A 27,934-nucleotide genomic window follows, 5' to 3' on the forward strand; every position below is an offset into this window, starting at 1 on the left:
GGTTCACTGCGATGTTCAGATGTAGAATACAGTAAAATAAATAAAACAATAAATAGCATAGTTTAACAAAAAGTCTTTCTATTCAGAGTATTTCCCTTAAAATTTCACATTTTCCAAAGCTGTTTTGGTCTCGGTCTGACACCAAGGGTAATTCACTGTGAAATCTGGAGTGGACATATATTCAAAGGTTAGCATGCAGGCTGTGAACTTGGAGAAAGAACAAAGCTTTCTAGAATTATAAACAAAGAAAATGGAGATTAACAACCCTGGTTTCCTCTTCTTTATATCAGTACATACCAGTTGTCAGACAGCCCTGAAAAAATCTATGCCATTCTTGAAAGGCAGATAATTATTATCAAAGTGTTTCTGAATCACATTTTAATTTTCAATAAAAATGGCACGAAGAAGCATCGTAACAAATATGGAACTTCTAAAACTTCGGTATTTGCATTTAAAAATGTTTCCCAATCTGATTCCACTCTCTTCAGTGGACTTGAAACCTTTCCAGCAGACTGACATTCTGATGAAACATAAAAGAAAGACAACATAGAAGGCAGGATGGGTGTGGGTTAGGGAGGTCACCGTGAAAAAGGAAAATACTCTTCTCAAAGGGCTGCTGATTAAGCAGTGCCTGATGACAAACTTCCACGAGGGAGCCCCACCTTTAGCTTACTTCCAAACAAAGCAAGCTGCAAAGCCAGTCCTGACAGAACTGTCACTTTTTGCCCTCTTACTGCAAAAAGGGTCCAGTTTCTCAGGAAACTTCTAAGACGACTTGAAAAGATTGTACTGGCCGAGTGGAAAGAGTATGGTGTTTAGAATAATGTGTCAGCCCGTGTCCTATTGAATCATGTTAACAAATTCCTTATCTATAAAGTATGGAAGAGTGAATAAGTAAACAAAAGGATTCTAAACTTCTACAAACTCTTTCCCCTTATAACTTTCTGGTTTAAAAAAGCTTAAATTACAACATCATAAACTGATCCATCTACTTTTTATATACCTGAGATTAATGTGTGCATTTTTGTAATAACATCATAAGGTTATGGCTAAACACACATATTCACCAGAGTTGGGATGGCACCTCTTGGGCCTCCGCTGCATTAGGGGTCAGCACCTACTGCCCACCTTCCAGCAGGTGCTTTCTCAAACACAACACCTTCCTTTCCAAAATGTCTACTACTTTAACAGGGTAATGATGGCAAGGTCTCTACTTGACCTATTTACTAATTGAATCTTACAATCAGATTCTTACATTATCTAAGGCAAAATTAATTCACATAATTTTGTCAATGTAGGCTCTTTATATTTTTAAAAAACCTTAAAATTGCACCAAACATTGGCCTAAAAGTTCTTCTGGGTTATTTTATGGGATCATCATGACCAGGTAGCTTAGTAGTCTAATGGTTATAATTTAATCAGCCAAAATATGAAACCTGTTCAACGTTATCCCTATAGGATTCAAATGTTTATGCATTTATAATTTTAAAAATTACAATTCAGAATTGTGATACCAATTTAACTGTACTCCAACCCTTAGTATTTGAGGCTTCCAGATTTCTGCTTTAAGTGGGAAACTGTCAGGGTAGGGTTCAAAGTACATTATACTCACATCTCATCATCTTTCATATCTACGTGACAGATCAAGTCCTATTTGCTTTTATTTAAATTTTATTATTTTTATTAGTAACAAGCCAATAGAAATAGGATAGTAAAAGGAAAGTTCAGGAAAAATAATTTCCTCCTTAATAATTAAAACGTGCATACACAAGTTTGTATACACGGTTACACAAACAGTCCACAGAACAATGTGAACAGCTGATATCAACCTGGGCAAGGGTCCCCAGCCATGAAATATCTCAGGCAGGTTCCTGCCTAGATTACCAGCTTCTCCACACTAAGTGTACTTGTGGTTTCATCCTCTTCGTTTGACCCGAAATATCCTGGGAGGTCCAGCATCCTCTGCTCGGCCTCAGAGAGGCCAAATGACGTGTTGTCATAGAAGGCAAACTCGGGTTGGGCCGGGAAGCTCTGACACTTGTCCTTTCTGCATTGAGAAGGGCTCAGGGGACTGCCCCTCTGGTAAGTGTCTTTGGGGGAGGTGGGAGAAGACTGCTTCCTTGAGATGCTCCTGTGGCTGGGGGACGGCCCCCTCCGAGCTCGGTGAGGCTCTGTTCTCTCCACTCCTGCCACTAATCCAGCCTGGCGATCTGCCAGGTCGGGCTTCCCTGTGGGCTGGCCCATGGTGTAGGATTTAGGGACAGCACTTAATGGACCACTGGCTGCACCTGCTCCTTGGTAATACTCCAATCTTTCAGGAACCTGGTGGGCACCTCGACTTGGAGGCCTAAACTTGTCCTCTGTCTGGTCCCAGGTCCGAGTCCTAGAACTGTAGGTGGGGGCTTGCCGTGGAGTCAGAGTGGACATGCTCCTCTCCCGGAATGGCCGGGCCTGCTTGGTTTCATGGAAACTGGCCGTTCTCCTGAAGTGGGAATTCCGGGAATGGCTCCTCTCAGAAGAGCCCCCTCTGCCTGCCATGTGCCGCAGCTGAGACCTGCGCAAGAGGGTCTGGCTGGGGCTGACTGCACAGCTGGCCTGGGCCAGGCTGAAATCCAGCCTGGAGGGAGGCCTCTCCCCAGTGCTCACCACTGATGGGTCCAAAAATGGGGATTTGATCCGGAACTTATTTGCTGCTGTCGCCGCTGCCGCTTCTTCCGGGCTTTCCAAGTCTAAGGGAGGGCCAGCTGCAGCATCAATGGCCGTGTCTGTCAGGGGACTCTGAGACACGTGGTACACTTTGGTGGTTTCGGTCAGACCTTTCTTCTTCATCTCTTTCAACTGCTGCTGAGCAAGGCGGTAGCTGAACAGAGGGGGGATGATCTTCTGTGCATTGGACTGAAAGCTCTCACTGCCAGAGGCATCGTCCTCCGGAGTCGCTGGCCCGCTGCACCTGTAGGTCAGAGGGATGCCACTGTCCGCTGGACTCCCCCCAGGCCCATCGCCTGTGTCGGAGAAGCTCCCGCGCTGCTCGCTCAGTTCACAGATGTTCTCCTCGTCTGAGTTCTTGCGGAAGCCAGGGGAATGGATGGAGTTGTGTCGAGCAGGGGTGCTGCATTTTGGGGGCCGCCCAAACCTCCTCCACAGTGTGATGAGCACGGTGGCCACGATGATGAACAAGCACAGGGATATCCCTGTGACAGTCACAATGTTGTTGGACTTCACTGGACCCTCTGGCGGAAGAGAAGATGGGCTGGATGGCTGGAAAGCTACAAAAAGAGGAAGGACAATGTGATCTGTACACCTGTCCAATTTATTTCACTGAAGAATATGGTCTCAAGGTGCATCCGTTTACTGATAAATGCCTTGTTTGTCCCTCTTTACAACAGAGTAGTTATCCATTGTATAAAAAAAACACACCTTTTTTATCCATTCATTCGTTGATGGGCATTTGGGCTGTTTTTAAAATTCAGTTATTATACCTTTCCTTTTGGCCGGAACCGCCATCTTCCAGTAATTCACCAAAATGATGAACACAAAGGGTAAGAGGAGGGGAACCCGGTAGATGTTCTCTAGGCCTTTTAGAAAACATGGAGTTGTTCCTTTGGCCACATACATGCGAATCTACAAAAAGGGTGGTATTGTAGACATCAAGGGAATGGGTACTGTATAAAAAGCAATGCCACACAAATGTTATCATGGCAAAACAGGAAGAGTCTACAATGTTACCCAGAATGCTGTTGGCATTGTTGTAAACAAGCAAGTTAAGGGCAAGATCCTGGCCAAGAGGATTAATGTGCGTATTGAGCATATTAAACACTCAGAGTCACGATAGCTTCCTGAAATGTGTCAAGGAAAATGATCAGAAAAAGAAGGAAGCCAAAGAGAAAGGAACCTGGGTTCAACTAAAGGGCCAGCCCGCCCCGCCCAGAGAAGCACAGGGAAAGACCAATGGGAAGGAGCCTGAGTTGCTGGAACCCATTCCCTATGAATTCATGGCATGAGCTGGGGAGGGAGCTCTGCCATTCAGCACCTAATTGGCAGCTAAGTGTCCTGGGCCCTGCTTAGGAATGAAAAATTATCCAGTGTTGTAAGGATGGTTTTCTTAATTGGACAGGTGTGGTGCCTTTACTTCAGAAACAAATATTTGGAGCAAATTTTCACTCTACCTAGTTAATTGTGTCAGGTCTTTACTCAGTGGTGTTTTTCTTGCTGAAAGATACTGCTGAGGTATTGTGTAGGTTATCCCAAACGGCCAAATATTTATGAAATATTTATATTGGCTTGAAGATCCAGTGGGGAAAAGATCACCACAGGATAGAGATGTATCAAAATAAAATAGAAGTCACTTCAGTTAAATAAAAGGAAGTCATTTCAGTTAATAAATTGTTTAAAGCACACAAAAAAATTAGTTATTAAATAGATTGTGCTGCTACATACATGTATATTCATACATCACTGTGGTGTGATGCTTTCCATTCTTTTGGGAAGATTCCAAGAAGGGGAATAAGCTGGGTCCCAAAATGTGTAATAGATACTGGGAATGGGAGGAAAATGTGCAAACGGGAAGGGAATAAGGGAGGAGGAGAGGGAGAAGAAAAAGATAATAGGACAGAAAAGTAGAAACAAAATTTCTGTAAATAAGGTGGGGAAGAGGGGTTGAAGGGAGGGGAGGGGATTAGGGCAAAAAGAAGACACAAGATATATTATGTACAGGTACGAATTCCCTGAAGAATGTGATCATTATGTGTGCCTAAAGTGTACCAAGAAAATCTACAAAAGAGAAAAAAAGAGGAAGAAGAAATGTTTTCTTTTGTACTAATTTCTCTGCAAAGTTTTAGGACTCAGCCTTACTCATTCTACTTACTGTAACAGTTCAAGAAAGCAGGGAAAGAAGCGAGGGCTGGGATTTCTGTTTTTGCAGACGGATCTCTTCTGACAGCTGCAGCTGAGTAAAGTCTCCAGTGCAGAGCAAACACTGAAAACTCTGGGCCAGACCCAAGCAGGACAGCCAGGAGAGCCACAAAGAGGCTCCTGTGCTCACCACCCTGTGGCTTTCTACACGGAAGCAGTGTGTAAAAATGTGAAGGTAAAATCCAAGGTTTTCACATACGATAATTTAAACAGAGGATGTCTGCGGTTACATGTACCTATGAGAGGACTATGGGAAAATTCTTTTTTTTTTTTTTACTTTTTAAACTTTTTATCGGTACAAGGGATCAAACTCACGACCGCCTGCTTGCAAGGCAGGCGCTTATGCCACTGAGCTAAATCCCCAGCCCCGGGAAAATTCTTATCAAGTTATAAAACTTCAAACTCAGAATGATGTAGGCTGGTTATGCCCAGATTTACCCCTTAGTTACAGACCGATGGAAACACCGCTGGTAATGTGCCAGCACCCCTAGAGGAGCCACCTTCCCGAGCGCCGAAGCCTCCGCTTTCTCACTCTTCTATTTTCGGCTGTTCATTCCCCTTCCCACCTTCCGAGTGCTGTTAATTTTGCCTCATCTTTCCTGCTCTCAAACCAGTTTGTCCTGCAGTCTTCAGAATGACTCATCAAGCACTCGCCTGGCAGCACATTCGCCAAGTGAGTCACGAGATGCAGATGCCACCTGAAGCCTCCGCCTTCATCACCACTGAGACACCGAGAAGCCTGGTGAGCTAATGTCACCGGGCTGCACCGCTCCCCCTTCGCTTACTGTACACCACTCAAGCCCTTCCAGGCACCTGTCCGCGCACCTCCCTTCCATGGTCCAATCACCACCAGCCCTGGGCTCGGCTTCTTGCCTAATCCATTGGCTGCCTCTCTCACACCTTGCTGCTCCACCCCAGGGGCCACTTGAGAACAAACTCTGAACCTTCAGCTTTTCCAGAAAGGAGCCTGTGGGTTCCCTGGCCCTTTCCTGATGGACACTACTACACATACTTTTTAAATAAGCAACCAGAGTCAGCATCAGAGAGTCCCCTTAATTCCATTCTCAACCACCATATTCAACCAGTACACCTTCCCTTTCTACATAAAACTTCTTCTCCTTTGATGCCCTACTTAGACCACTGAAAGGGTTGTGTATGAGTGTGTGTGTGTGTATGTGTGTGTGTGTGTGTGTGCAATACTAGGTATTACACCCAGGGCCTTTGCTTGGAGATACATCCCTGACCTTTTTGACTTTTTTTTTAACACAGGTCTTGCTAACTTGCTAAGCTGACCAGCCTGGTCAACTGAGTTAATCCAATACTCACTACCTTCCCATGATCTGCAGCAGCTCCTCTCCTGAAGTCTCAACCTTCACAGCTCACTGTCTGGTTCCCTTACTGCAGAGTTCAGCTCACTGAGATTCTCCGGCCCTTCATTTCTCCCAATCTGCCAGCTGCCTCCTTGTCTTACCTCCGTCCCTAAACAACTCATATCCATTGTCCATCAATGAACCCATTTTCTTCTCAACACTGCAACTCCCTGGACCTCTACTCCTGAGCTTTGTCCCTAAACAACTCTCTCTTCTGTCCCCTAAAATAACTGCTTCCAATTTCACTACTTCCTCAAGCTCCCTACCCATTGTGCTTGCCCAGCAATCTGGTAGGTCACCAGAAACAAAGCCATCAGGCAACTACACCTCCACCTGCTGCTGCATCCTCCCCCGACAAACTTTGCAGCAGCATCACCTCTGTTCAGCTGTCTGTCACACAATCACAGGGACAAATTTCCCCCATGAAAAGGCAAACTCATCAATAAATGCTCACCCTTCTCCAGTGGGATCATCCCTCCGTCCTGATTATCCTAGCTTTTCCTCTCTGTTGCTTCTTTTCTTCAGCACAGAAACATGTCTCAGTTCTTTTCACTTTAAAAAGCCCGTTCTTGGCCAGGAATGGTAAGGCATCCCTGTAACCCCAGCATGTAGGAGACTGAGGCAGAAGGACTGAGGCAAATTTGACCCAGACTATGCAACAGAATGACTTTGCAAGACCTAGGGGCTGGGGATTTAGCTCAGCGGCGTAAGTGCCTGCCTTGCAAGCAGGCAGTCGTGAGTTCAATCCCTGGTACCGATAAAAACGAAAAAGACAAAAAAAAAAAGAATGACTTTGCAAGACCTTGTCTTTAAAAATGACAAAAACAACAGTGTGGGAAGGCTGGGAGTTGAGACTCATGCAAAGGCCCACGTTTAATCCCCAGTACCAAACAAAACAAAACAAACAAACAAAAAATCCAACACCTTCTCTAGCCTCTCACAATGCATAATCTAGATCTTCCTCCTTGCTGACAGTAAGAGGAGTCCACATTTACTGACAGATTGCTCTCACATCACCACTGATGTTTACTGCCAATTGCTCTCAGGATTCCAATGAAATAGCTCCTGCGGAGGCCATTAATGACTTCCTACTAGCTAAATACCCTGCAGCTCTGGCTACTATGCATGCGACGCCTCTTGAAGTTGTCTCTCCCTCTTGATCTCAGTGATAATACCCGTGTCACTTAGCCAGCAGAGCATGAGCTCCGAAGGCAGGGAGATTTGTCTCACCACTTCCATCTCATCAGGCCCATGACTCATCACCTTCCCCCATGCCTCCTCAGATAAACCCAATCTCAGGGAGAGGGACCGCAGCTCACGCAGTGACAGTGCAGAATGCTGGCTTTCACCCTTCTCACGTGTCTTCCACTGCTCGCCACCTCCAGTCCCTGCATCCTTCCCTCCCTGCATCCCCACTGCCAGTGGTTCACTTTTCATATGCATCACTGCAACACTCAGTAGGCTCCTCTCTGCCACGTCTAACCTTCCAACTTGAACTCTACACTTCCAGCCAGAGAGATCACCATATCCAAACCTTCAAGGCCCTCAGGGTCTGGTCCCTGACAAACCATCTGGTCTCGGTTTTCCTACCCCTTCTAGTATACCATTCTCTACAGTGAATTACTCACAGTTCTCCAGATCTCTTTCTGTGCCATCTTGCAAATCATACATTGCACTGTTTGTTTACCTCATTCACCAGGATGGTATCTGCTCACCTCTCAAGATTTCAACTCAAAAATCACCTGCTCCAAGACTAGAGACATTTCTGCAAGTTTCCATACCAAGCCCTAGAAGCCTTTATTGCTTCAGGTCCTACACTGCACAGTGTTTATACCTGTTTGTAAACCTTCTGGGCTACTGTATCACATGAGCCCCTTCAAGCCATGGATATGTCTTATCAATATATTCCCACAGTAATTTGCACATAGTTGGTACTCATAAACATTAGTTTAGTTAACTGACTCATTCTCAATTTTAAAATATCAAAATGATCAATATTCCACCAGGTCCAACATGAGTTCAATAGAAACTGGATTTTCCTACTCTCATGTTGAGCAGAGACAAAATTAATGCAGAGCTATTCTCAGAAGTTGGCATAAAAGCATGCTTCTAAAGCCACACAGAACTCTGAACTCTTCACCAAGTGAAAACAGTTGCATGCTGAAAGACTGTCCCCTGATTTACCACTTCTTTTACTGGTGGTGGTGCTGACAGTGGGTAGCTGTGTTGCTATCACACATCAAGAACTGTTCTCCCACCTCTGTTCTCTTTGGATTCTAGCTGACTCCTTTAAAAACCACAGCTGGAGAAAAGTCCATTATCTGCCAGCCTGGCCCATCTCTGCCTCATCTAGTCTTTGCTTGTTCACTTCAACTGAAGGGGTCTCCTGGTGGTAAGCAGCAGGCAAACAGATCTGCACATCTCCAAGGAATGGAAAATACATGGAATAGGAAAAAAGGGAAGACTTGGAAGGAAAGATCATTTTTACCTACTTAAGCATTTATCTGAGGCCCCCTTACGAGTAAAAGTTGGGGTGTCTTTAACACTTACTTCCTTGCTCATTAATAATTTGTTTCTAGACCCCACCCAGTGTTAAAGAATTACAATCCCAAAACATGAAATATGATCACATTTCTTCAAAAATGATTGCTAGTTCCAGTTGCTGATGCATCTCCCAGAAACCCAAATTGGTCTATCTATAAAGGCAAAGCTCAGAATAGAGTCAGTTCCAGTTTCTCTAATTCAGGGGTGGAGAATACGGTATGCATGCCACAGAGGACACACCAAGCCTTCTCTGTCAGCACATGAGCCAAGTCACCCTAGCAGCCAAGCATCTGGATAACAGTTGTTTTTGTTTGTTTGTTTTTTCTAAAACTAAAACCCCAGTATTCAGGTTTCAATTCAGTGATGGTACTTTGTGATAAATAAGTGGGCTTTGGGTTGCAGTTAGGGCACTTGGTTTCTAAAAGGTTCACCATCACTGCAGGCCTAATTCCTCACTGCACGGGCCTGGCCAGGCTGTCTGACTCCCCACTCCACCCACCCCAGAGTCCTCCCTGTAATAAGGAGACAACAGTACACATGCACCCTTATATCCTTTGGTATCTTCTAGAGTTTGGTACCAGGGTCCCTATACTCAAGTTCCTCCCATAAAACAACATAGTATTTGCACAATACCTACACACATCCTGCTAAATACTTGAGTTCACTTCTAGGTTACTTATATGACCTAGAACAATGCAAATGCTATATAACTAACTGTTATATCCTGTTTATAGAATAATGACAGTTAAGGTCAGTACACATTCAACATAGGTACACATTTTTTCTGAGTATTTTCCATCCATGATTAGTTAAATATACAAATGCAGAACTCACCAATATGGAAGGTCAGCTATATCTACACTTCATTTATAGAAGGTACTTAAAAAAATGCTCAAGATCTGAGCCCAGCATAATAATACCAACGTTGAATCCGTGTAAGATTTAAATGAGACAGCATATTTAAAGTGTTGGCATGAGATGGTCAACTGATAGGAAGTAGTGTTCTGTTCTAACACAACAGTCGAAGTGGTAAAATTGATTTTAAATTGTCTTGCGTGTTACAGAACTCTGGGTGGACTATCTTAACATGCCATCCCAGAAATGAAAGGTGTATCTTAATGAACTTATGCACACAGAAGGAGCTGTAAAATGTGAAGGAGATTTGCAAAGACATGAGTAGACAGAGGTGGGAGCCTTGGAAAACACTATGTCATGTAACTGATGAAAGAATGGATTCAGAGTGGGACCCTGGCTGCAAAAAGAAGATAAAAGACAAAATAACATTTCTAAGATTTTGGAACGAAGGGATTAAGGCATATGGTATTGGCTGGAAACAGAATGGCAAAAAGGATTTTCTAAAGCCACAAGCAGGAACATTGGTTGCAGCATCGCCAGGCGTCTAATGTTTTGGCTGAAAGATGTTTTGAGATCCAAACAAAGATGACCACCTAACTCCTCCAGATCCCAAAGGGAGAAGGAACTAGGGTGGCCTTTCAATCTGGGATGGGAAAGAGGACAGGAATTGACAGACTTTAGATTGTGTAAGGGTGAGGGCCACAGAAGGCCCAACCAACGAACCAGGTGTTGCATATCAAGAGTTGTGGGAAAAGCAAGGCATAGTCACAGCTGAAACTGTGGCAAATGAATATGGTTCAGCTAAGTGAAGTCATAAGTGAAGTCACGTAAGTCGTCACCTAAGCCCAATTTGTATAGACCACCAACATTGTGGGAGACAATTCTAGTGACTCCCCTTAAATGCAAAACAATTACTGCATCTCTGATTATTTGGAAACTTATTTCATTATACTGATATGTACAGAGCTGGCTATGGTATTTCCTTCTCTCTTCAATTGGCTCTAAGCTTTGCAAATAAGGCTAGCCAGGTGCTGGTATGTAATCTCTAAAGCCAACAGACAGTCCTGTTTCCTCTCATAGTGTTCTCCATGTACAAGATACGAGCACAGCAGAATGTTAGAGAATGTTATAGCTAATAGCTCTGGGAATGTCAGCTGGGTATGAGACTCAAGGTAAAGAGGCCATAACTCCCCAGAGCACAAGAGTTTACATATCAAAAGCTAAAGCAATAGCCTCCCAAAACAATTCAGTGGCTACCTTACTTAGATTATGTAAATTGATCCTTCTATGTATCTTTATCTCTGCAATTTACAGAGGTGTCTTTCTTTTACCTGGTCAGCCAGCTCAAGTTACTCACATAATTCTGGCCATCCTCACTGTCACTCATCCCTGAGCCACCCCTCTTCTTCACAAACATCAGTCACTGAGCATCTGTCTACCAGAGCATTCCTTGAAGACAGTTTGAAAATACAGCAAAGGCCAGTCCCCAGGTGACGTCAAAAAAAGAAAAATCGCAACCTCCTCCTATAAGACAGGGGTAGTAATGAATAAACACAGACCACTCAAGGGGAAACACAGGCTGCCTTGATCCATTTTGACAATTAATGGTCCACATAGTCCCACTGGGATTCTTTGAGATAACGGGAGAAAAGTTAAGAAAAAATGTTTGTCCACCATTTTGTGGGGAAATACAGGTAGAAATAACAACACAACAAATCTTTGGATGAAGAAATAATTCTTCACTCCACTGCTATGTTGTAAAAATTATTTAACATATCTGAATCTTTAATTTAGACACACTGCATTGTAATTTCCCTGTTTTCCACAGTGTTAATGGCCATCACCTCAGTGCCAAGTTGGTTTCCAAGCTACTTGCAGTCTTGACACACTAAATACAGGATTAGTATGCCCAACAGCAATGACACAGCATTAATGAAGCTACTGCTGAACAGAGTGGTGATTCTCAGATAAGTCTCTGTTTAATAATCCTTTTGGGGGAGGCCCCAACTCCCAGAGGAAGTAAAAATACCTACCAGGACACTCCTCCAGGGAACACAAGGAGGTCTCCGAGGACATTCCCAGGCAGCCAGGTCTGCTGGGGAAGGAAGTGAGACACACACGGCGACGCTCTCTGATACCATCCCCACACGTGGTGCTACACGGGTTCCATGGCTGCCACAGCCCCCAAGTTTCTGCAAGGACACAAATCACGCTTTTAATGCTAGCTCATTTGAGCACCAGTATTGTAACTGCACCTAAATGCATCAAAACTCAAATCTTGGGCCTTGAAAAGTCACGTAAAAGCATTCCCAGCGATGTAGAAAGCTGTACTGTTACTCCTAAAATTACAACAAAGGAAAGCTGTATAATTTATAAAATCTTAGCCTTCCAAGAGCCCAGTACAGAGATGAGGTTACAGGACAATCAATCAGCTTCTTACATAAAGAAAGGCAGGCTCCTCCAAGGAAAGAGGGGATAACATTTGCTTACCTGGGACAGGCTCCAGGACCCACCCACACAACCTGGCAAGAAGAGTCCTAGGAAGAATGTAATGATAAAAGCCTAGTGTGGACTGTAATGAGAACACAAAGGTCCTATGAGAGACATAACAAGGGGAGCCGTACCCACACGCAGGTTCTTCTCCAAGGAGCTCACCAAATGCTCACCAGATGGACTGAGGGCAGCTGTAAGGACAGACAAAGCTTCATGGTAGCAGTGTGAGGAGGGAAGACAGCAAAGACTCCAAACCTCACCCACATCCTTTTCTCCATCTTTTCCATTGAGCAACTTCATCCACTGGAAAATGCAGTAAACCCTGTCACCTAAAAAGCATCATTTGAGACAACTACTGCTAGGGAATGGAAAAAGAAAAACTCCTTTGCCTTTGGAGAAAAGCCTGAAATCTCCTGGCTCCAGACTATTTAAACATTTTCTATCACTGGCAAGGGACAGGTTTATCAAGAAGGTATCATCCCTGAAACTCAGAGATATAATATTTGCCCAAGACTGTGGTTAAACCAGGACAAGGGAGTATCCTCCCCTCACTCCAGGCTATCAGGTACCAAGTAGCCAATAACAACAGTCTAGTGCTGTGTGAGACAGAAAGCTAAAGGCAAAAGTCTTGACTGTGTAGGGGCAAGCCTAATGCTGAAGTGGAACAGAAGCATAGGAAAAAACCCTCTGGCAATTCCTTGCCCACTGTCAATACAAAGGAGCCGCAGAAAATTCTAAAATCTGTGATGAACAGAGAGTAGATATAGCAACAGGAAAAAAACCCAATACCCACACTTACAGACCTACCCAAAACAGAAGTACAGTCACCCACTTTTAGGGATACGTCAGGGCCCGCAGTCCCAAACAAGATACGAACAATTATGAGATACACAAAAATGCAAGGGAAAAAACATTCACGAGACAAAGTAATCAAGAGAACTAGACTTAGATATGACCCACATATTAGACCTATTAGAATATGAAACTAACTATGATTAATGTGTTGAAGACCTTAATTGAAAAGAAAATCAATATGAAGATAAACTGATTAAAACTGAAGAGTTAAATGGAAAATGTTAGAACTTAAAGACACAGTAACAGAAATAAAAATGCCTTCTGCAGACTCATAATAGATACAGCACATCTGATGAAAGGAACAGTAAATTTAAATATAGGTGTTGTCATAGCTTGGGCCTACATGTCCCCTCAAAGCCCCATGTGGTCAAAGATGGTTAGATCTAGTGTGTGTGATGCTGGGAATAAGTGTGTAAATGAGATCAAGGGTGTGTGATTACTAAACGAGTCCAGATTGGTTTGGCATCATTCTGGGTAGGACTATGGGCGCCCCACCCAGTGTGTGAGTGGATAAAATATTAGGGACAGAGCAGGGCTAGTGAAGTCACTTGTCACTTGATTGCTGTTTCCTTGCCCTGCTTTACCAAGGACGGTTTATCTTCTCTAACGACCCTCTGCCATGCCACCCTTCCTTGGAGCCAGCCAACGATGGACTAAAACCTCTACAAACTGTAAGCTAACTAAATTTTTCCTCCTTTAACTCTGGGTGCCAGGTACTTTGTCTTGGGCATGAGAAAAGCAACAAAGACAGGTAGAAATCACTCAGCCTGAAACACAGAGTGCTGAGCTGAGTATGCCTGCCCCAAAATACAAGGTAGAAATCTGATCCTCAATGCAACAGTGTTGGGAGACAGGATGCAAGGTGAAGTGTTGTAAGTTCCGAGAGCTTCACCCTCCTGACTGCCTAACGCTGAGGAGGAAAGTGCTTAAGGCTTACACGCTCTTGCCCTTCCATCTTCTCCTTGGACGAGGCAGCAAGAAGGTACTCGTGGGCTGCGGGACCCCAACCTTGGACTTCCTATTTTCTAGAACTGAGACTCTCTGTTCTTTATAAATTGCCCAATCTATAACAGAACAAAATGAACTAAGACAAAAGGGAGAGAGTGAATAAAACAGAACAGATGACAAACTGTGGCTCTAAATAGGCTCTATATGTAATTGAAATCCCAGGAGGAAAAGAGAGAAAATAGACAGAAAAAACATGTGAATAATGTCCAAAAGCTGTCAAAAATTAAAGGAAGACTAAGTCTTAGGTCTAAGACGCTCAAAAAATATCAAACAGGATAAATAGAAACTTATACAAAGGATAAAGCTGAAAATTATCACTGACTCTCATCTGAAATGTCACAAGACAATGAAGTAGCATTCCTAAAAAGCTAAAAGAAAAAAAATTGGTAAAAAATCTTTTAAAAATAAAGGCTTTTTCAGATAAAAACTTGAAGAGAATTATCAGCAAGCCTTCACTATAAGCCTAAGTATAAGAAATGTTAAAAAGAAATCCTTCGGCATAAGACTCCCTTCAAGGACAAAAATTTCTAATGCAGCCAAAGGTATACAAAGCCCTACAAAAATATAAGGAAAATGTGTAGAGAAGCTATAATCTGAGGGAGCCAAGTGGTGCAATCTTTGTGAGTCATGGAATATGAGTTCTTTAAAGCAATTAAAAGTCTCTGAGGATTTTCACATGTGTGGGAGCGTTATAGAGTATCCTGGACCCACATCAACTGAGGTGTGGTAATGATGTTCCATGCTCAGGTCCAACTGAACATAATATTGGTTCTGTGCCTCCCAGATCACACGGCTCCTCTTACGCAGAACAATGAGCTGGCTTTGTCCACAGGGCCTGCAGAGTTGCTCAGATGCTAAGCCACAGGACCTAAAAAGCTTTGGGAAACCCTCATAGGAAAGTTTCTGGGCTACAGCAGTGTGATCCAGATGTGAAAAATCTCCTGGAAATCCCACCACTGTGATCTAAGTTGAAAATTAAGTCAATGTATATTTTATCCTTCTCTTATGCTTATATTTAAGACAAGAGGAAGAATTAACAAGAGCTAAGAGTTCTCTTGTTATTCTTTCTGAACTGTTTTTATTGTACATTATAAATATACAATTTAATATACAATATATTGTATATTATAAATATATATACAATTTATTTAAATGCATAACCTTATTTGTCAAACTAAAAACAAAAATTTCCTTAGAGGACCCAGAAAAAAATCAGTTTTGATAAAAGCATGAATCTTAATGTCAAAAAAAGTCCCTTGAAAATAATTATTCATAGGATAACTAATAATAAAAATAAACATTTAAACTAAATATTTACGTCTCTATTTCTCTATTTCTAAATCAAATTAGTTAAAACAGGAAATCATTCAATAAGCAATGGTTAAATTTTTTTTTTGTCTTTTTGGGACAGGGTCTCGCTACGCAGTCAGGCTGACCTTGGGCTCACTTTGTAGCCCAGGCTGGTCTTGAATTTGCAAATAATTTTCCTGCCTCAGCCTCCCAAATGCTAGGATTCCAGGAGTGCGTCACCACTCCCAGTTTTTTTTTTTTTTTTAAAGCAACGGTTATATTAACTAGGCAGATTTTTTTAACTGCTTTAAACATCTGACCCATAAAGATCTCTTCTAATAACTCTGTGCAAAACAGTTGATAAAATGGGAACTCATGAGAGAGCTGTAGTTTCGTAGGTTAGAAATGAAAAGCAAGATGACAAAATTTAAAAAAAAAAAACCTTTCTTCATGAATGAAAGTCTATTTATTAGGTTCCGGGCAGATGTCCGTTCATGTGCACATACTGCATATCAAACCTGTCTGACCACAGAAAATGTCTTTCAAGCCATTATGAAGGACATTAACTTTGAATAAGCAAACTGTGTCTTATAAAGGACATTAACTGTTTTGTCTTAGTTTTTGGTCTTTTTGAGACAGAGTCTCACTATGCAATTCAGGCTGGCCTTGAGCTCACTTTGCAACCCAGGTTGGTCTCGAACTTAAAATGCTCCTCCTGCCTTAGCATTCTAAGTGCTGGGATTCTAGGCATGCCACCATACCCTCTATAAAGGACATTAACTCTGAAAGAGCAAAATCTGTCTGGAATGTGAAAAGGGAAATTTATCTGCCTCCAAGACTATCTGAAGGAATAAAGCCTATGAAATATTCACATCTGCAAGACATTTTGTTCAAGAGACCAAGGTAACCAACAAAATATGCTTATAAGAAAATTCCACACACATAAGTGAATAGCTACCAGGAGCAGCAGGAGCAAATGCACCTAGGATACACAGTGCAGATCTTATTTGCACAGAACAAGACTCACATCCATTGGACAAATTATACCTAAGCATGGGTCAGTGGACTCCTAAGTAGTTATAGGTCGTCCAGTAAGGGTGGACAGCACAAGATGAATCAGTGAGTTAACCTAAAAGCTTTTTATTGTTTAACACAAAAAAGTGTTAAACAATAACTGCATGAAAGTGACTGTATGAAAAGCAATTATAAAATAGTGATAAAGGCAAGTCTCAAGATAGTCTACCTGGTTTTGTTTATTTTACTGAGGGATCAAATCCAGGTTACCACACAGGGCAGGCAAGTGCTCTACCACCAAGCCACACCCCCAGCCCACAGTCCGCACTCTGCTTTGGCTCTACCATTGAACCACTGTTGAGTTTAGGCAAATCACTTAGCCTCTCTTTGCCTCCATTTCCTCATTTATAAAACACACAACATAAGGAACCTAAATTATAGAATTGTAGGGACTAAAAAGGTTAGAAACAATTTAAATAGAAAATAAGTCAATTCATCAATTTAGCCATAAACCTATACACAAGTTCAGTATCCATTATTTGAAATATTAACACTAGAAATGTTTGAGATTTGGGAATATCTGCATACAAATACCTAATGAGATCTCTTAAGGATGGGACCCAAATGTAAACGTGAAATTCACTTATGCTTCATACACACCTTATACACACACGCTATAATTTCATGCAATACCTTTAGTGTACCTGTGTTGTGACTGCAACCTGTCTAATGAAGTCAAGTGTGTAATTTTCCATTGTGGCATCACGTTTGTGCTCAAAGTTATTAGATTCTGGAGCACTATGGATTTCACGTTTTTGAGTAGGAATGTTCAATGCATATTAAAAACAGAAGGTGGCACAGAGATTCCTAACACAGGTTGTTCTTAGCTGAACAATAAGAGCCAGGGTGGGTCTGCCACGCAGAGAATCTATGTTTAGTTCCTCAGGTTACTGCTTCAGGTCCTGCTGTTGGGATGTATGGAGCTGCTGCTGCACGGAGCAGCTCACAGGGAGACTCTGACTACTCTCTGCCTGGGCAGAGGACCACACCCTGTTCTACTCCTTTCCAGAATTTTCCACCTGCTACTGGTGTTTATTTGACACTGGCTGGAAAAACCTGTAGAAAGCCCAGTGGCTTGGAGTAACAGTAAAATGACACTTCTGCCCTAAATGTGTTTAATCAGTGATTCAAATGTCTTGATTTCTCTTGGTGTACTTCCATTAAATTCACATTTTTTCCATCTATATCTATATATATATATATATCTTCTTTTTAAAACACAAGACTATCTTAGATCATCAAATCAGTTCAATTTGTTTTTATAATACCTAGCTGAGGCCAACTATACCTAAGTTCAATTTTTACTTTTTAAAACACATATTGTGCACCTATTAACGTGGCATACAAACCAAGCAGGCTAAATAAAGACCATTAATAGGCTGAGCACTAACAGTTTAATGCCCACGTAAATGGAGTTTTGCCACCAAATATGCTTCCCCAATGTGGGAGGCGGGGTATGAAAGAGAAAGGTAACATTAACAAGAATTGGCAGAAGTGATAAATGCCATAAAAGAGGAAGTGAAGGACACTGTAAGAAGTTAGGACGGGGAAGTGAGCCAGTCTGGGGTAGAGGAAGAGTAATTAGCCAGGGAATGATGGTGACAGGCAAGAGGAGACAGCTTGGCCACTGAGGGCCTCGTGGAGTTCCATCCTCAGACCCAGTAAGGTGACTGAAAGGTTTTAAGTAGAGGAACAGCCTCAGTGAGGCTGAATCTTAGGTAATCTCTCTGGCTGCAATAAAAGAATTAAATGGATGGTTGAGAATCAATCAGAATTCTTCCTTAAGTCCAGCTAAGGGATGACGGAGGCTTACTCCAAGTGTGGTATTGGGCAACTGGGAAGCGGTAGAGGGAATCAAGACACCCTCAAGATGAAAGCCAAAAACAGCCAAAAACAAACAAAGAACCCAGAGGACTCAGCGAGCTATTAAATAGGGAGGACGCAAGAACACTCAGATTTCTGCTTTGAACATCGAGGCAGGTGCTGGAGATCCACAGCGAGGAGCAGCTTCAGTTAGGTGTTAAGGTGATGGGTCCAATTCCACATGCGCTGCCTTTGAGATGCACTGAGGGGTGCCAGCTATTCAGCATGGCAAGGGCAGGGGAGAGATGCCCAACTGGACTCAGCAGCATCAAGACTGAAATTTCCTAGGAAGCATGTGAAGAGAGATGACCAGACATTAAGGGGTGAGACAAGGTGATGGAACCAGCCATAAAAGACATCATGAAGGAGCAGCCAGGGAGGTGGGGAGGTGGGGTGAGCAAGACAGCTGTGTATCACAAAAGCAAGGTCAGTGAAAAGAAATCCCAGATTTGAGGAGCAGAAATGCATTTGCTGACTGATTTAGTGAGTTTTGCAGAAAGGAGTCAGTTTGCAGTAGGCTGAAAAATGACTGTGAGATAGAAATGAACTCCAAAGCATAATCAAATGTTTTCAAGAAACTGGGCTACAAAAGGAAGAGAATACAATGTCTGGCACAAAATAGGAGGTTGAATGAGAGGTAGGTTTTGCTTTGTTTTTAGATAAGGAAATTAAGTGCATTTCAAAGTAGAAGGAAACAGCCTTACAAGACGGATCTGTTAAAGACAAGAGCTGAGAGGGATGTAACAATTAATAGAAGGTTCCGGAAATGAGCAGAGGAGTTGAACACAGTGGAAGGAAGGGCTGACTTGATACTGGAGTAATGATACTTCTTCCATGGTGATAGAAAAGAAAAGGGCGCGGGTGCATCTGACACCCACGGGCCCACAGACCTTTGGTGGGAGGGTGTGGAGTTCCCACTAATGACTTCCAGGTGCCCTACGTGCAGGAGGCAAAGTCAATTCTGAGAGTTAACCACAAATGCAGGGGCTGAGGATGAGAGGAAGAGGCATAAAGGAGTGACTGTGCAGAGCAAGAAGGAACAGGAGCTGGCCAAGGCAACCTGCTGGGCAGCACAGAGCACAGAGCACCTGTGGTGGCACCAGTCAGCCTGCGTGTGACCTTGTCATGCCCCTCAGAAGCTTGAGTGCAATGGGCAGCTGGCAGATGGCTGGATGAACACAGAACTAGGGTGAGACTTGATCTGTGCAAGGACAACAGGGCAAAGAAATTTAGGACATTGCTATAGGTGATACAGGGATGGGCCATGGAATCTAGGAGGGTTACAGAGGTGAATATAAGTGTACAAGTGGCCGGTAGAAGGGGAATCTTTAAAAGGGAAGAAGTAGGGCAAGAAGCACCTGTGATTACAGAAAGTCAGAAGCTTGGGCCGTCACAACAGCCTGGGCTCAGTGAGATGATGGTAAGAACAACAGTTGAGTGAACTAGACAATGTCCGCCAAATTAAACCACTTGCCAAGACCATGCCCTGCATCCAGGGAAAGGGGAGGAAATGCAGAGCAGTCTGAGGCAGAAGGGGTGGTGGCACAGTGACAGAGCACTCGCCCGCCACGCACAAGGCTGTATTCAATCCTCAGCACTGTGCATCACACAAAGAACACAGAATAGGAAGACATCTTGCTTCCATTTCTCACCAAAGTGGCTTCCTGCCTACAATAAATGACTTCAGAGAACAAACATGCTCAGCCAGCAGAAAACAAGTCACGAAATACAATTTAAATTCCAATAATCTCTGCCATCAACTTACTGTAGGTGACAATATGACTTTTTAAAAAATATAATCTAAGAATAGCTCATATTTACTGGGTAATTCTATGTCAGCTCCATCACAGAGAGAAGTATTGATCTGATCTTGGAGGAATGACCCTTCTTCTACACTACAGGGAAAGACGGGTCTGAAGCTTATGAACATTACTTTTATTTAATTTAATCTCTACAATTCTCTGAGGTAGGTATTTTGATTTGACAGGAAATTGAAACCTCAACTATTAGGAGGGTCTATGTGTAAGTGAAGTGCTCCTTTCTCTTTACCTGCCACAGGCTCTGCATCCATAAATTCAACTACCCATGGATGAAAAGCGTTCAGAGCAAAAAGCCTGTCTGTACTGAACTTATTCCTGTCATTGTTCCCTAAACAATGTGGTATAACAACCCCTTACACAGCACTTATATTAGGGTAGTTACTGTAAGTAACCTAAAGATAAGTTAAAGCAGCCAAAGGATGTGCATAAATTAGACACAATGCCGCACCACTCTGCAGTCCATATTTGAGATTCATTTCCCCGTGGATACTGAAAAATGACTGAACTCTATGTTTTTCAGATAATGATGGTAATGCCAACTGATGAAAAGTGAGCCATTAAAATGAAAGTGCAATGCAACTAAGGTTCACTTGAATTCTGCCTAACGAGTATTCATGAGGACCCTAGCCCTATTTTTAAATGTTTAAAATCTCAATACGAACCTATATTTCTCTGGATTAGCATGCACTCCTTTTCCTTTGCAGAAAAATGGCTTCTCCTCGAAATGCCAAAGTTAAAGCAGTATTTATTCTTTCCCATATCAAACAAAGTGCAGTTAAATACTGTTCTTCTCTCTCCCAGGGGCAAGCTGTTTTCGGCCAGCTTAATTGTTCCTTCCCCAGGGAGCCTGGGGGCCTCCTTGAAGACAGTAACTACTCCTTGGACAAAGGTACATGGTGGCGGCAGGACCATCACCTCCACCCCAGACTCACATGTCAGCTCTGGCACCATCACCAATTTGTATCCAAATTTCTGGGCCAGGTCAATGGGTCCCGTAGAGGTAATGACTGAGTTCTGGCCAAGCAGCTTCAGCACCACGGTGACATAGGCTTCTGGCCCCACAGGTGCACAGCCAAACTCAACCCACTGACTTTGAGTGAGCTCTGTCCTTTTGCTGGTTCTTATCTCCAGTGGCTGTCCTGGGCTTGTTCTCATCTCTGGGAGACTGTTAGTGACAATGACGTCCACCAACATGTCAGGCTTGTCCACAGGAAATGGACACAGAGGTTGACTGGTAAAAAGGCCTACCTGGAAGGTGCCTTCTGCTGCCTGAGATGTCCTATTCAAGTCGACGTGAAAGACGGGCCATTCCACCTTAAGAAAGACACTTGTCTCCAACCAAGGGTCTAAAGTAAAGTTGTCTGACACCTCTGGAGTCATGATGAACCAGTAGTCACCAGCCTCCTTGAAGTAGAAGCACTCAAACTCGAGTGTTCCCTGAGACTCGTTGGTTAAAAGGTGCTTGGTGGTAACAGTCTGATTGGTGTTGGCCTCCAACAGCAGGACAGATACATTCCTCAGTGTCCCATTGGTGCCCTCCAAATACTGGAAATCCACCGACACCGTGCTGTTGCTTAGTGCTACATGGCCAGGCTCTCCCAGAAGAAGATATTCAGCTTCTCCAAAGACTGAAACGGGCAGAATGAGTGTTTAGAGAACGCACTGGAAACACACCATTGGCAACACTGACAAAAATAGTATTCCAGACACTAGAAAAGTCAGAACAGAGCTAAGGGTGATGTAAAATATAAAATTGCATACGCTTCTGGGAGCGGGGCACTGAGCCTGTCCCGTGCTAAATGGCTCTGTTCTGTCACTGCCTTTCATGAAGTTTAAAATAACGAATTAGTTATTCACAACATTCAACATACACATGCAATGAAAATCTGTGAAGCTGCAATAACAGTTGACAATTTTCAGGTCAAAAATCCCAAACCTCATATTTCTCATTTTAATCATATTCTTGTGTTTAGGTATTCGGGGGAAACGGGTGTACAACAAAACCAGAGAAAGTCTGGTTTGAATGACACAATAAAAATTGCTCTAGACTTTAAAACCTAAGAACTTAACTTTTTTTTTTTGTCTTTTTCTTTTTTTATCAGTATTGGGGATCGAACTCATGACTGCCTGCTTACAAGGCAAGTGCTTATGCAGCTGAGCTAAATCCCCAGCCCCTAAGAACCTAACTTTACTTCAAAGTCACTGTCTAACATTCAAGACAAGAACTCGGGAACTGTTATCAGTAAGGGATCTAGTGTTTTCTATTTATATGAGGTAGAAATTCCTTGGCAATTTTAATGACATTACAGCAACTGGTGATGGCCTACACAGGACACATGACTACCGGTCTCCTGAGTGTCATACAGTTAGGATCCATCATACTTTTTAAAAAGAGACCCAGGAGAAGTAAACTGTATAAAGAACACACATACACAAGAATCCTTCTGTCTATTTTGAACCCTTTCCAAACATGCACCAAAAGAGGCAGGATTTGCCAGTGAGATAATCAGCTGGTCCACAGCAGGGTACGAAATGATTCTGGACTTAGGGGACTGCAATACCCTATGGTTTAAAAATAACTTGAATAACTAGGAATTTATTATTTTATTGTAGATACCTCACCCATGTATAATGTCACATATTAATCTGGCTTGTAGTCCAAAAACCCTTATAAACTAGGGATACAGCTCAGTGTCACAGCACCTGCAAGCATGACATCTTGAGTTTGATTTCCAGTATCAAAAAGAAAAAAAAAACCCACAAAATATCCTTATATGTACTCAACTGATGATTATTAGAAACAACATATGATTATATCAACACATAGAAATGTTTCCCTTAATTAACTCTGCCTATTTTTTGAGATAAGGCCAACTAAAATATATATAACTTGGATAGACTTGAATACTTGAACACTACTTACATAAAATTTGTAATAGGGTGGAGTCATTTTGTTTTTTCTCAATTAGGCAAAACAGAAATTGAGGGACGGATAGGCTCTTGGGTCTAGAAGGTGGCCAATTCCTGCACAGCTTATCTGCTGGTTCAGCCTCTCTTACACTGTCTGTGAATCAGTGGCCAAAGAGACTCCAACACTTACTGCAGCCCAAGAAAGGAGTGCAGACTTGGAGCGAAGCCATGTTAATTTGAATCTGAAGGGTGCAGGATGGTTTAGAATGACTTTAAGATTAAGAGGCACATGCCACTTAGTTCATCAATGAGGAGCTGCTGTGAAGGACACAGATGAGGCTGATCAGATTCTAGCTTTACAGAAGCCATCAAGGCAAGAGAGACACATGAGCAGTTGGAAATGGAGCACAAAGTCACGAGTGATGGCTCAGCACCAGCAAACAGGAGGCGACACTGACGGCAGCGCCAGCCAGCGTATCCAGAGCTCCAGGACCTACACACAAACAGGCATTTTCGTCTGGTTCCGCCACACCCTCACGTCTCCATTCCTGAGTATCCCCTCTCCATTTCTTTATTTACTTAAAGTAAACCGTTTGTTTTAAGCATGTTGATTTAAAAAACTGTTAATGATGTATTTTTTCCATATCAAAGGAGATAAAGGGGAAAAACAGATCTATGAAAATACCTTCTTTTCCATTACCTGGCCTGTGCACTCAGCTTTTATGCTCTATTTTATGCTCATTCAACTTCTGTTTCCATATTCGAGTAAAGCATTGTGCACTTAACAATAAACATCGTTGTATGCTTTTGGCATTTTATCATTATGAATTAACTTCATCAGGAAGCAGTTAAATGCAGAGCAATCTGTGTTTAAGTAGTAATAAACTACTTTAAAAGAAATGAATCCCATATTGGTTTTTCTTAGAGTAAGTGTCTTCTCACCTATATAAACTTCTTTTAAAAAAAGAGGTATGAGAAAGGAGATTTTTCTGGATGAAAAGAACCACGCATGTTCTGTTCCATTTCACTAGCTTGGCCACCGACTGAATTCTCTGACTCCTGGATCATAGCGGCAATAATGTCATATTGTTGACTCTATTAGTTCAGTAGTTGCACAAAACTCTGAGAAATAAATTGAGTTTCCAATTGAAAGAAATTGAAGAGAACTAACCTCAACCACGTACCATATGCTCAGGTATTCAAAGTATTCTACATTCTTCATTTTATTTTACTGCGACAACCCTGTGACTTTGATGCTACTACTAAGGCGGAAAGAGACCAAGAAACTTGTCTAAGTACATAACTGAGAAGGATGGAAGTTCAGACTAGCTCCAAAGATACTCTCTCATCAAGTGAAATATTATAGAACACATAAAAAACATCAGTGTTGTGTTTACGTACAGGCGAATGACTTATAATGAAACACTGGGAAATCAATTGAAGACAATTCAGGGTAACATGCTATTCTCTAATTAGTTAAAATGACAGCTTTTTTCAAGAACTAAAAACATACTAAAGTAAAATTGATCAATTATGCAGAACCTATGAATCACTTTCAGAGAACTCAGAGTTGCAAGGTCACAGTTTGAAAGGCAAAAATGACCCGGTACTGCATCCTCTACAAAAGTTCATCAGAACGAATCATTCTTAATCCCCACATTTATGCTTCTTTATCAATACCTAGAGGATAAAGTATAGTCAGAATACTCACCATAGTCACAAAGCACCACCAGCAACAGATTTGAAAAGTCTTTCAACATTCGTTTCATTCTGATCAGCAAAATCCCAAGTCTTTAGTCTCCTCATGTCCTTTTTCACAGCGAAACTGTGATTTTTTTCCAAAAACACCTGAAATTAGAACTCATAAAATGATCATTCCATACAATAATTTTAAAATGACGAAGCTATTCCATGAAGTCACACTGCCTAGGTGATATCAAGAGGAAAGCAGGGAGGCACTTATTTTCCCAGGACAATGATATGATTTTACTGGTCCCTCTGATTCCATTCAAGTTGATACGTTATGAGTAGTCAGATATGCCCAAGATCAAAAGTATCTTTGCAAAACACCAAAACCTTTATAGGACGGACATCTTTAAATGAAGCGTTTGTTACTTGGTTAATTTTATCAAAGTCAACAGCAAATCTGAACAATACATTTTCACATTATTTATATGCTTGGAATTTCACACTGACCAATTTACTGAAGTTTTGCCAAACTCATTTAGTATTGTGCTGTGTACGTCCACCCACTCCACCCTGACCTGGTTTGCACAACTTGTGTATTATCTGGATTGCTTCATTTCTTGTCTCTCAGGACTATTATCAAAATAATCAAATTGTTGGAAAAAGATGCCCAGTATACAACTAAATGTGAATGACACATGGCCCTAACACCTCTTGTGTAGTGCACCCTAAAAAGAAAACAGATAAATGACAACTATCATCTCCTGTCAGGCTTCCAATACATCGTATTGCTAGTATGATTCATGCAGCAATCTTCCCAGACTACCTAGGAAGGCAAGAAAGATCTTACTGAACCAGAATGATTTGTGGGCAAAGGCACTTATTTTGATACAAATGCTAGACTATTCAACTATAAAATAAGATGCGAGCCAGTTAAGACCAGTTTTTTCATACCAGAATCTAGCAAACTATGTTCTGTTGAGCATAACCAAGTATGTATTTTCTTAATGTCCATCACTCCTCTATTATTTATGACTTTCTTGGTGGGGGGGTGCCAAGAATTGAACTCAGGACCTTGCGCTTGCCAGGCAGGTGCTTATGCCACTGAGATACATCCTCATCTCCCCTCTATTATTTATAGATAAATATTTTTAAGGTGCTGGGGACGAACCTAGCATCTCATACACACTAGACAAGTACCATACCACTAAGCTGCAAGCTCAGTTCCATAGTAAATATTAATTTTAATAAGCAAGTATATTATATTCCAAATATGGTATATCCTTGAATTAAGAACAGAAATTAATTGCATTAAGAAGACTGACAGACTGTAAAACTCAATGAGAAGGGAACTAGTGTGTCTCTCCTGGCTTTCTTTCAGCAAGTGTTGGTTTACAAAGGGAATACTGTACTTCCTGAAATAGAAGCAGAGATGCGAAATGTAATCTGCAGAAAAATAGGTCTCTCTTCCCTTCTTAGCACACATAAAGTTCTGATTTGGTGAAATTAGACACAGATTTGATCGAGGCCCTTCTCTGAATCAAAACATAATGGGGTGATGTGGGGAGTAAAGACAATGCCCCTTTACCCAAGCAGATAGACAGATAGATAGATCAATCGATTGATCAACAGCACAGCGCCTGCTTAGCAAGTGGGAGGTACTGAGTTTGATTTCTGATACCAAAAAAAGTCTCCTTTAAGTCACTGATACACAATAACCAAACGGGAGAGAAGCAAACTCCTCAAGGTTGAGCCAATGCTTCCCCATGATACTCTATGAGAGGGGAGTATTAACTGATTTTGAGATTACATTGCATCTTCTTTCTTATGAAAATAACCAGTAAGCCACAGACTTACGTGATGATGGAATTATAAAACAAATGGAATTACAAAATAAGCCAGGCTTCCCGGAAATCATAATAGGAATCATGATCATAATATGCCTCTTTAATATTTTTGGCTATCTTGCTCGCTTATTTTCTTTCAGCATGTTGGTACATATTCCATTACCTGGCTACTTACAAATGTTTGGCTTGAGAATCATTTCAGAAAATAAGACCTCAGATACGCAATTTAAACACATTTAAAAATATTTATATAGGGGCTGGGGCTCAGTGGGAGGCCAAGCGTTCCATTCCCAGCAAAAACAAATAACCCAGCTTGTACAGAACAAGGGTCTATATGCCCCGGCTGAGAGGGTGGGGAGAGGTTAATGTGCTCAATGACTTTAAATCCCAACTTTAAATCCCACATGAAACCGGCTCTATTATTCTTTGCAGCTGCCGGAGAAGAAACTGAATTACTCGAATGTCCATGGGACCAACAACTTGCCAAAGAACAAAAAGGAAAGCAGAAGCAATGTAATTTTGTCTCTCTGACAAATATGCACATGCTCTGGGTATATCTAAGAATAATATTTAGTAGGAGGAAATCCCAATTCCAAAGCCATTCGCCTAAACAGGCTTTATTGATACCATGAACCAGGGCTGCAAGTGCTTCCTCGGGAAGCTGAGCACTCGCCCGCCCGTCGAAGCTACTCCGCTTTCCAGAGGCTCAGGTCAAACTTACGCTAGGAAATCTGGGTTCACAGTGACCAAGGAAAGTCCCTCCAGAAGACTCTCTTGAAATGCTTGTATTTCAGCTGAGGACTTAGCTCAGCAGCACAAGCGCCTGAATAGCCGGCAAAGAGGTCATGCGTTTGATCCCTGGTTCCAACACTTAAAAAAAAAAATAATTAAAAAGATTTTTTAAATGCTTATATTTCAAGTTGACTGTATCCCAGAAAGGGTCCTTTTTTTTTTTTTTTTTTTAAAGAAACGTGTCCTGTGATGCTCAGTATCCCCAGCTGCGATTTTCCAAGACCCCAACAACTCGGCCGGACGCCCCCTGCAGCCAGTCTCAGGAGCGCGGCCGGAGAGCGGAGCCCACGACGACTGCGGGGGCGCCCCCAGGGCACAGGTGCCGCGCGGCGGGGGCGCACTGCGGGGAGGCCGCCAGGTCCCGGCCTTTCCGACCCCGGCGGCAGCGTCCCTGGCCCCGGGCCCTGCTTACCTCTCGGACGGGCGGCCCGGCTCGGGAGGCGGAGAGGCGGCGAGATGCGCGGAGGCCTCCGGGGCCGCGAGGCAGCGCGCGGAGCGTCCCGCGTCCGACCCCGCCCCGACAACCGGGGGCGGCACCCGCAGCGCCCGGGTCATGCGGAGCCCGGCCGGGGCTGCCCCCGCCCCTTTTGGGCAGCGCATCCTTTCCTGCCCGCCC

General features: G+C 42.6%; 1 protein-coding gene and 1 pseudogene across 4 annotated transcripts; one reads left to right on the forward strand and one right to left on the reverse strand.

Annotated features, from left to right (window-relative positions):
- Positions 1-1,653: 1,653 nt before the first annotated feature.
- On the reverse strand, positions 1,654-27,870 carry Thsd1 (thrombospondin type 1 domain containing 1). Of its 4 annotated transcripts, XM_063232669.1 has the most exons (7): positions 27,731-27,870; positions 27,248-27,396; positions 24,705-24,841; positions 20,746-21,711; positions 12,305-12,364; positions 11,714-11,872; positions 1,654-3,266 (listed from the first exon to the last, which is right to left on the reverse strand). In XM_063232669.1, the coding sequence occupies exons 3-7, from the start codon at positions 24,760-24,762 to the stop codon at positions 1,876-1,878; spliced, it is 2,634 nt and encodes an 877-aa protein (XP_063088739.1). In that variant the 5' UTR covers positions 24,763-24,841; positions 27,248-27,396; positions 27,731-27,870; the 3' UTR covers positions 1,654-1,875. The 4 variants fall into 4 exon arrangements, with proteins under 4 accessions (XP_063088739.1, XP_063088738.1, XP_063088740.1 ...); XM_063232668.1 differs by lacking the exon at positions 27,248-27,396 and having other exon boundaries at positions 27,731-27,868; XM_063232670.1 differs by lacking the exons at positions 12,305-12,364; positions 27,248-27,396 and having other exon boundaries at positions 27,731-27,868.
- On the forward strand, positions 3,521-4,016 carry LOC106025157 (large ribosomal subunit protein eL21-like; annotated as a pseudogene).
- Positions 27,871-27,934: the final 64 nt, after the last annotated feature.

This window comes from Cavia porcellus, unplaced genomic scaffold (genome assembly GCF_034190915.1).
Source record: "Cavia porcellus strain 051 isolate PalLab524CR breed Dunkin Hartley unplaced genomic scaffold, mCavPor4.1 scaffold_21, whole genome shotgun sequence".
NCBI lineage: Eukaryota > Metazoa > Chordata > Mammalia > Rodentia > Caviidae > Cavia > Cavia porcellus.

Bases quoted from the DNA above. Each gene is read 5' to 3' on its own strand.
- Thsd1 (XM_063232669.1), bottom strand. From the start codon at position 24,762: ATGAAACGAATGTTGAAAGACTTTTCAAATCTGTTGCTGGTGGTGCTT. The intron at 21,712-24,704 runs GTGAGTATTCTG...TGCCCGTTTCAG, and splicing joins GGTGGTGCTTTGTGACTATG to TCTTTGGAGAAGCTGAATAT. The intron at 11,873-12,304 runs GTACGGCTCCCC...GTGTCCTTGCAG, and splicing joins GGAGAAGAACCTGCGTGTGG to AAACTTGGGGGCTGTGGCAG.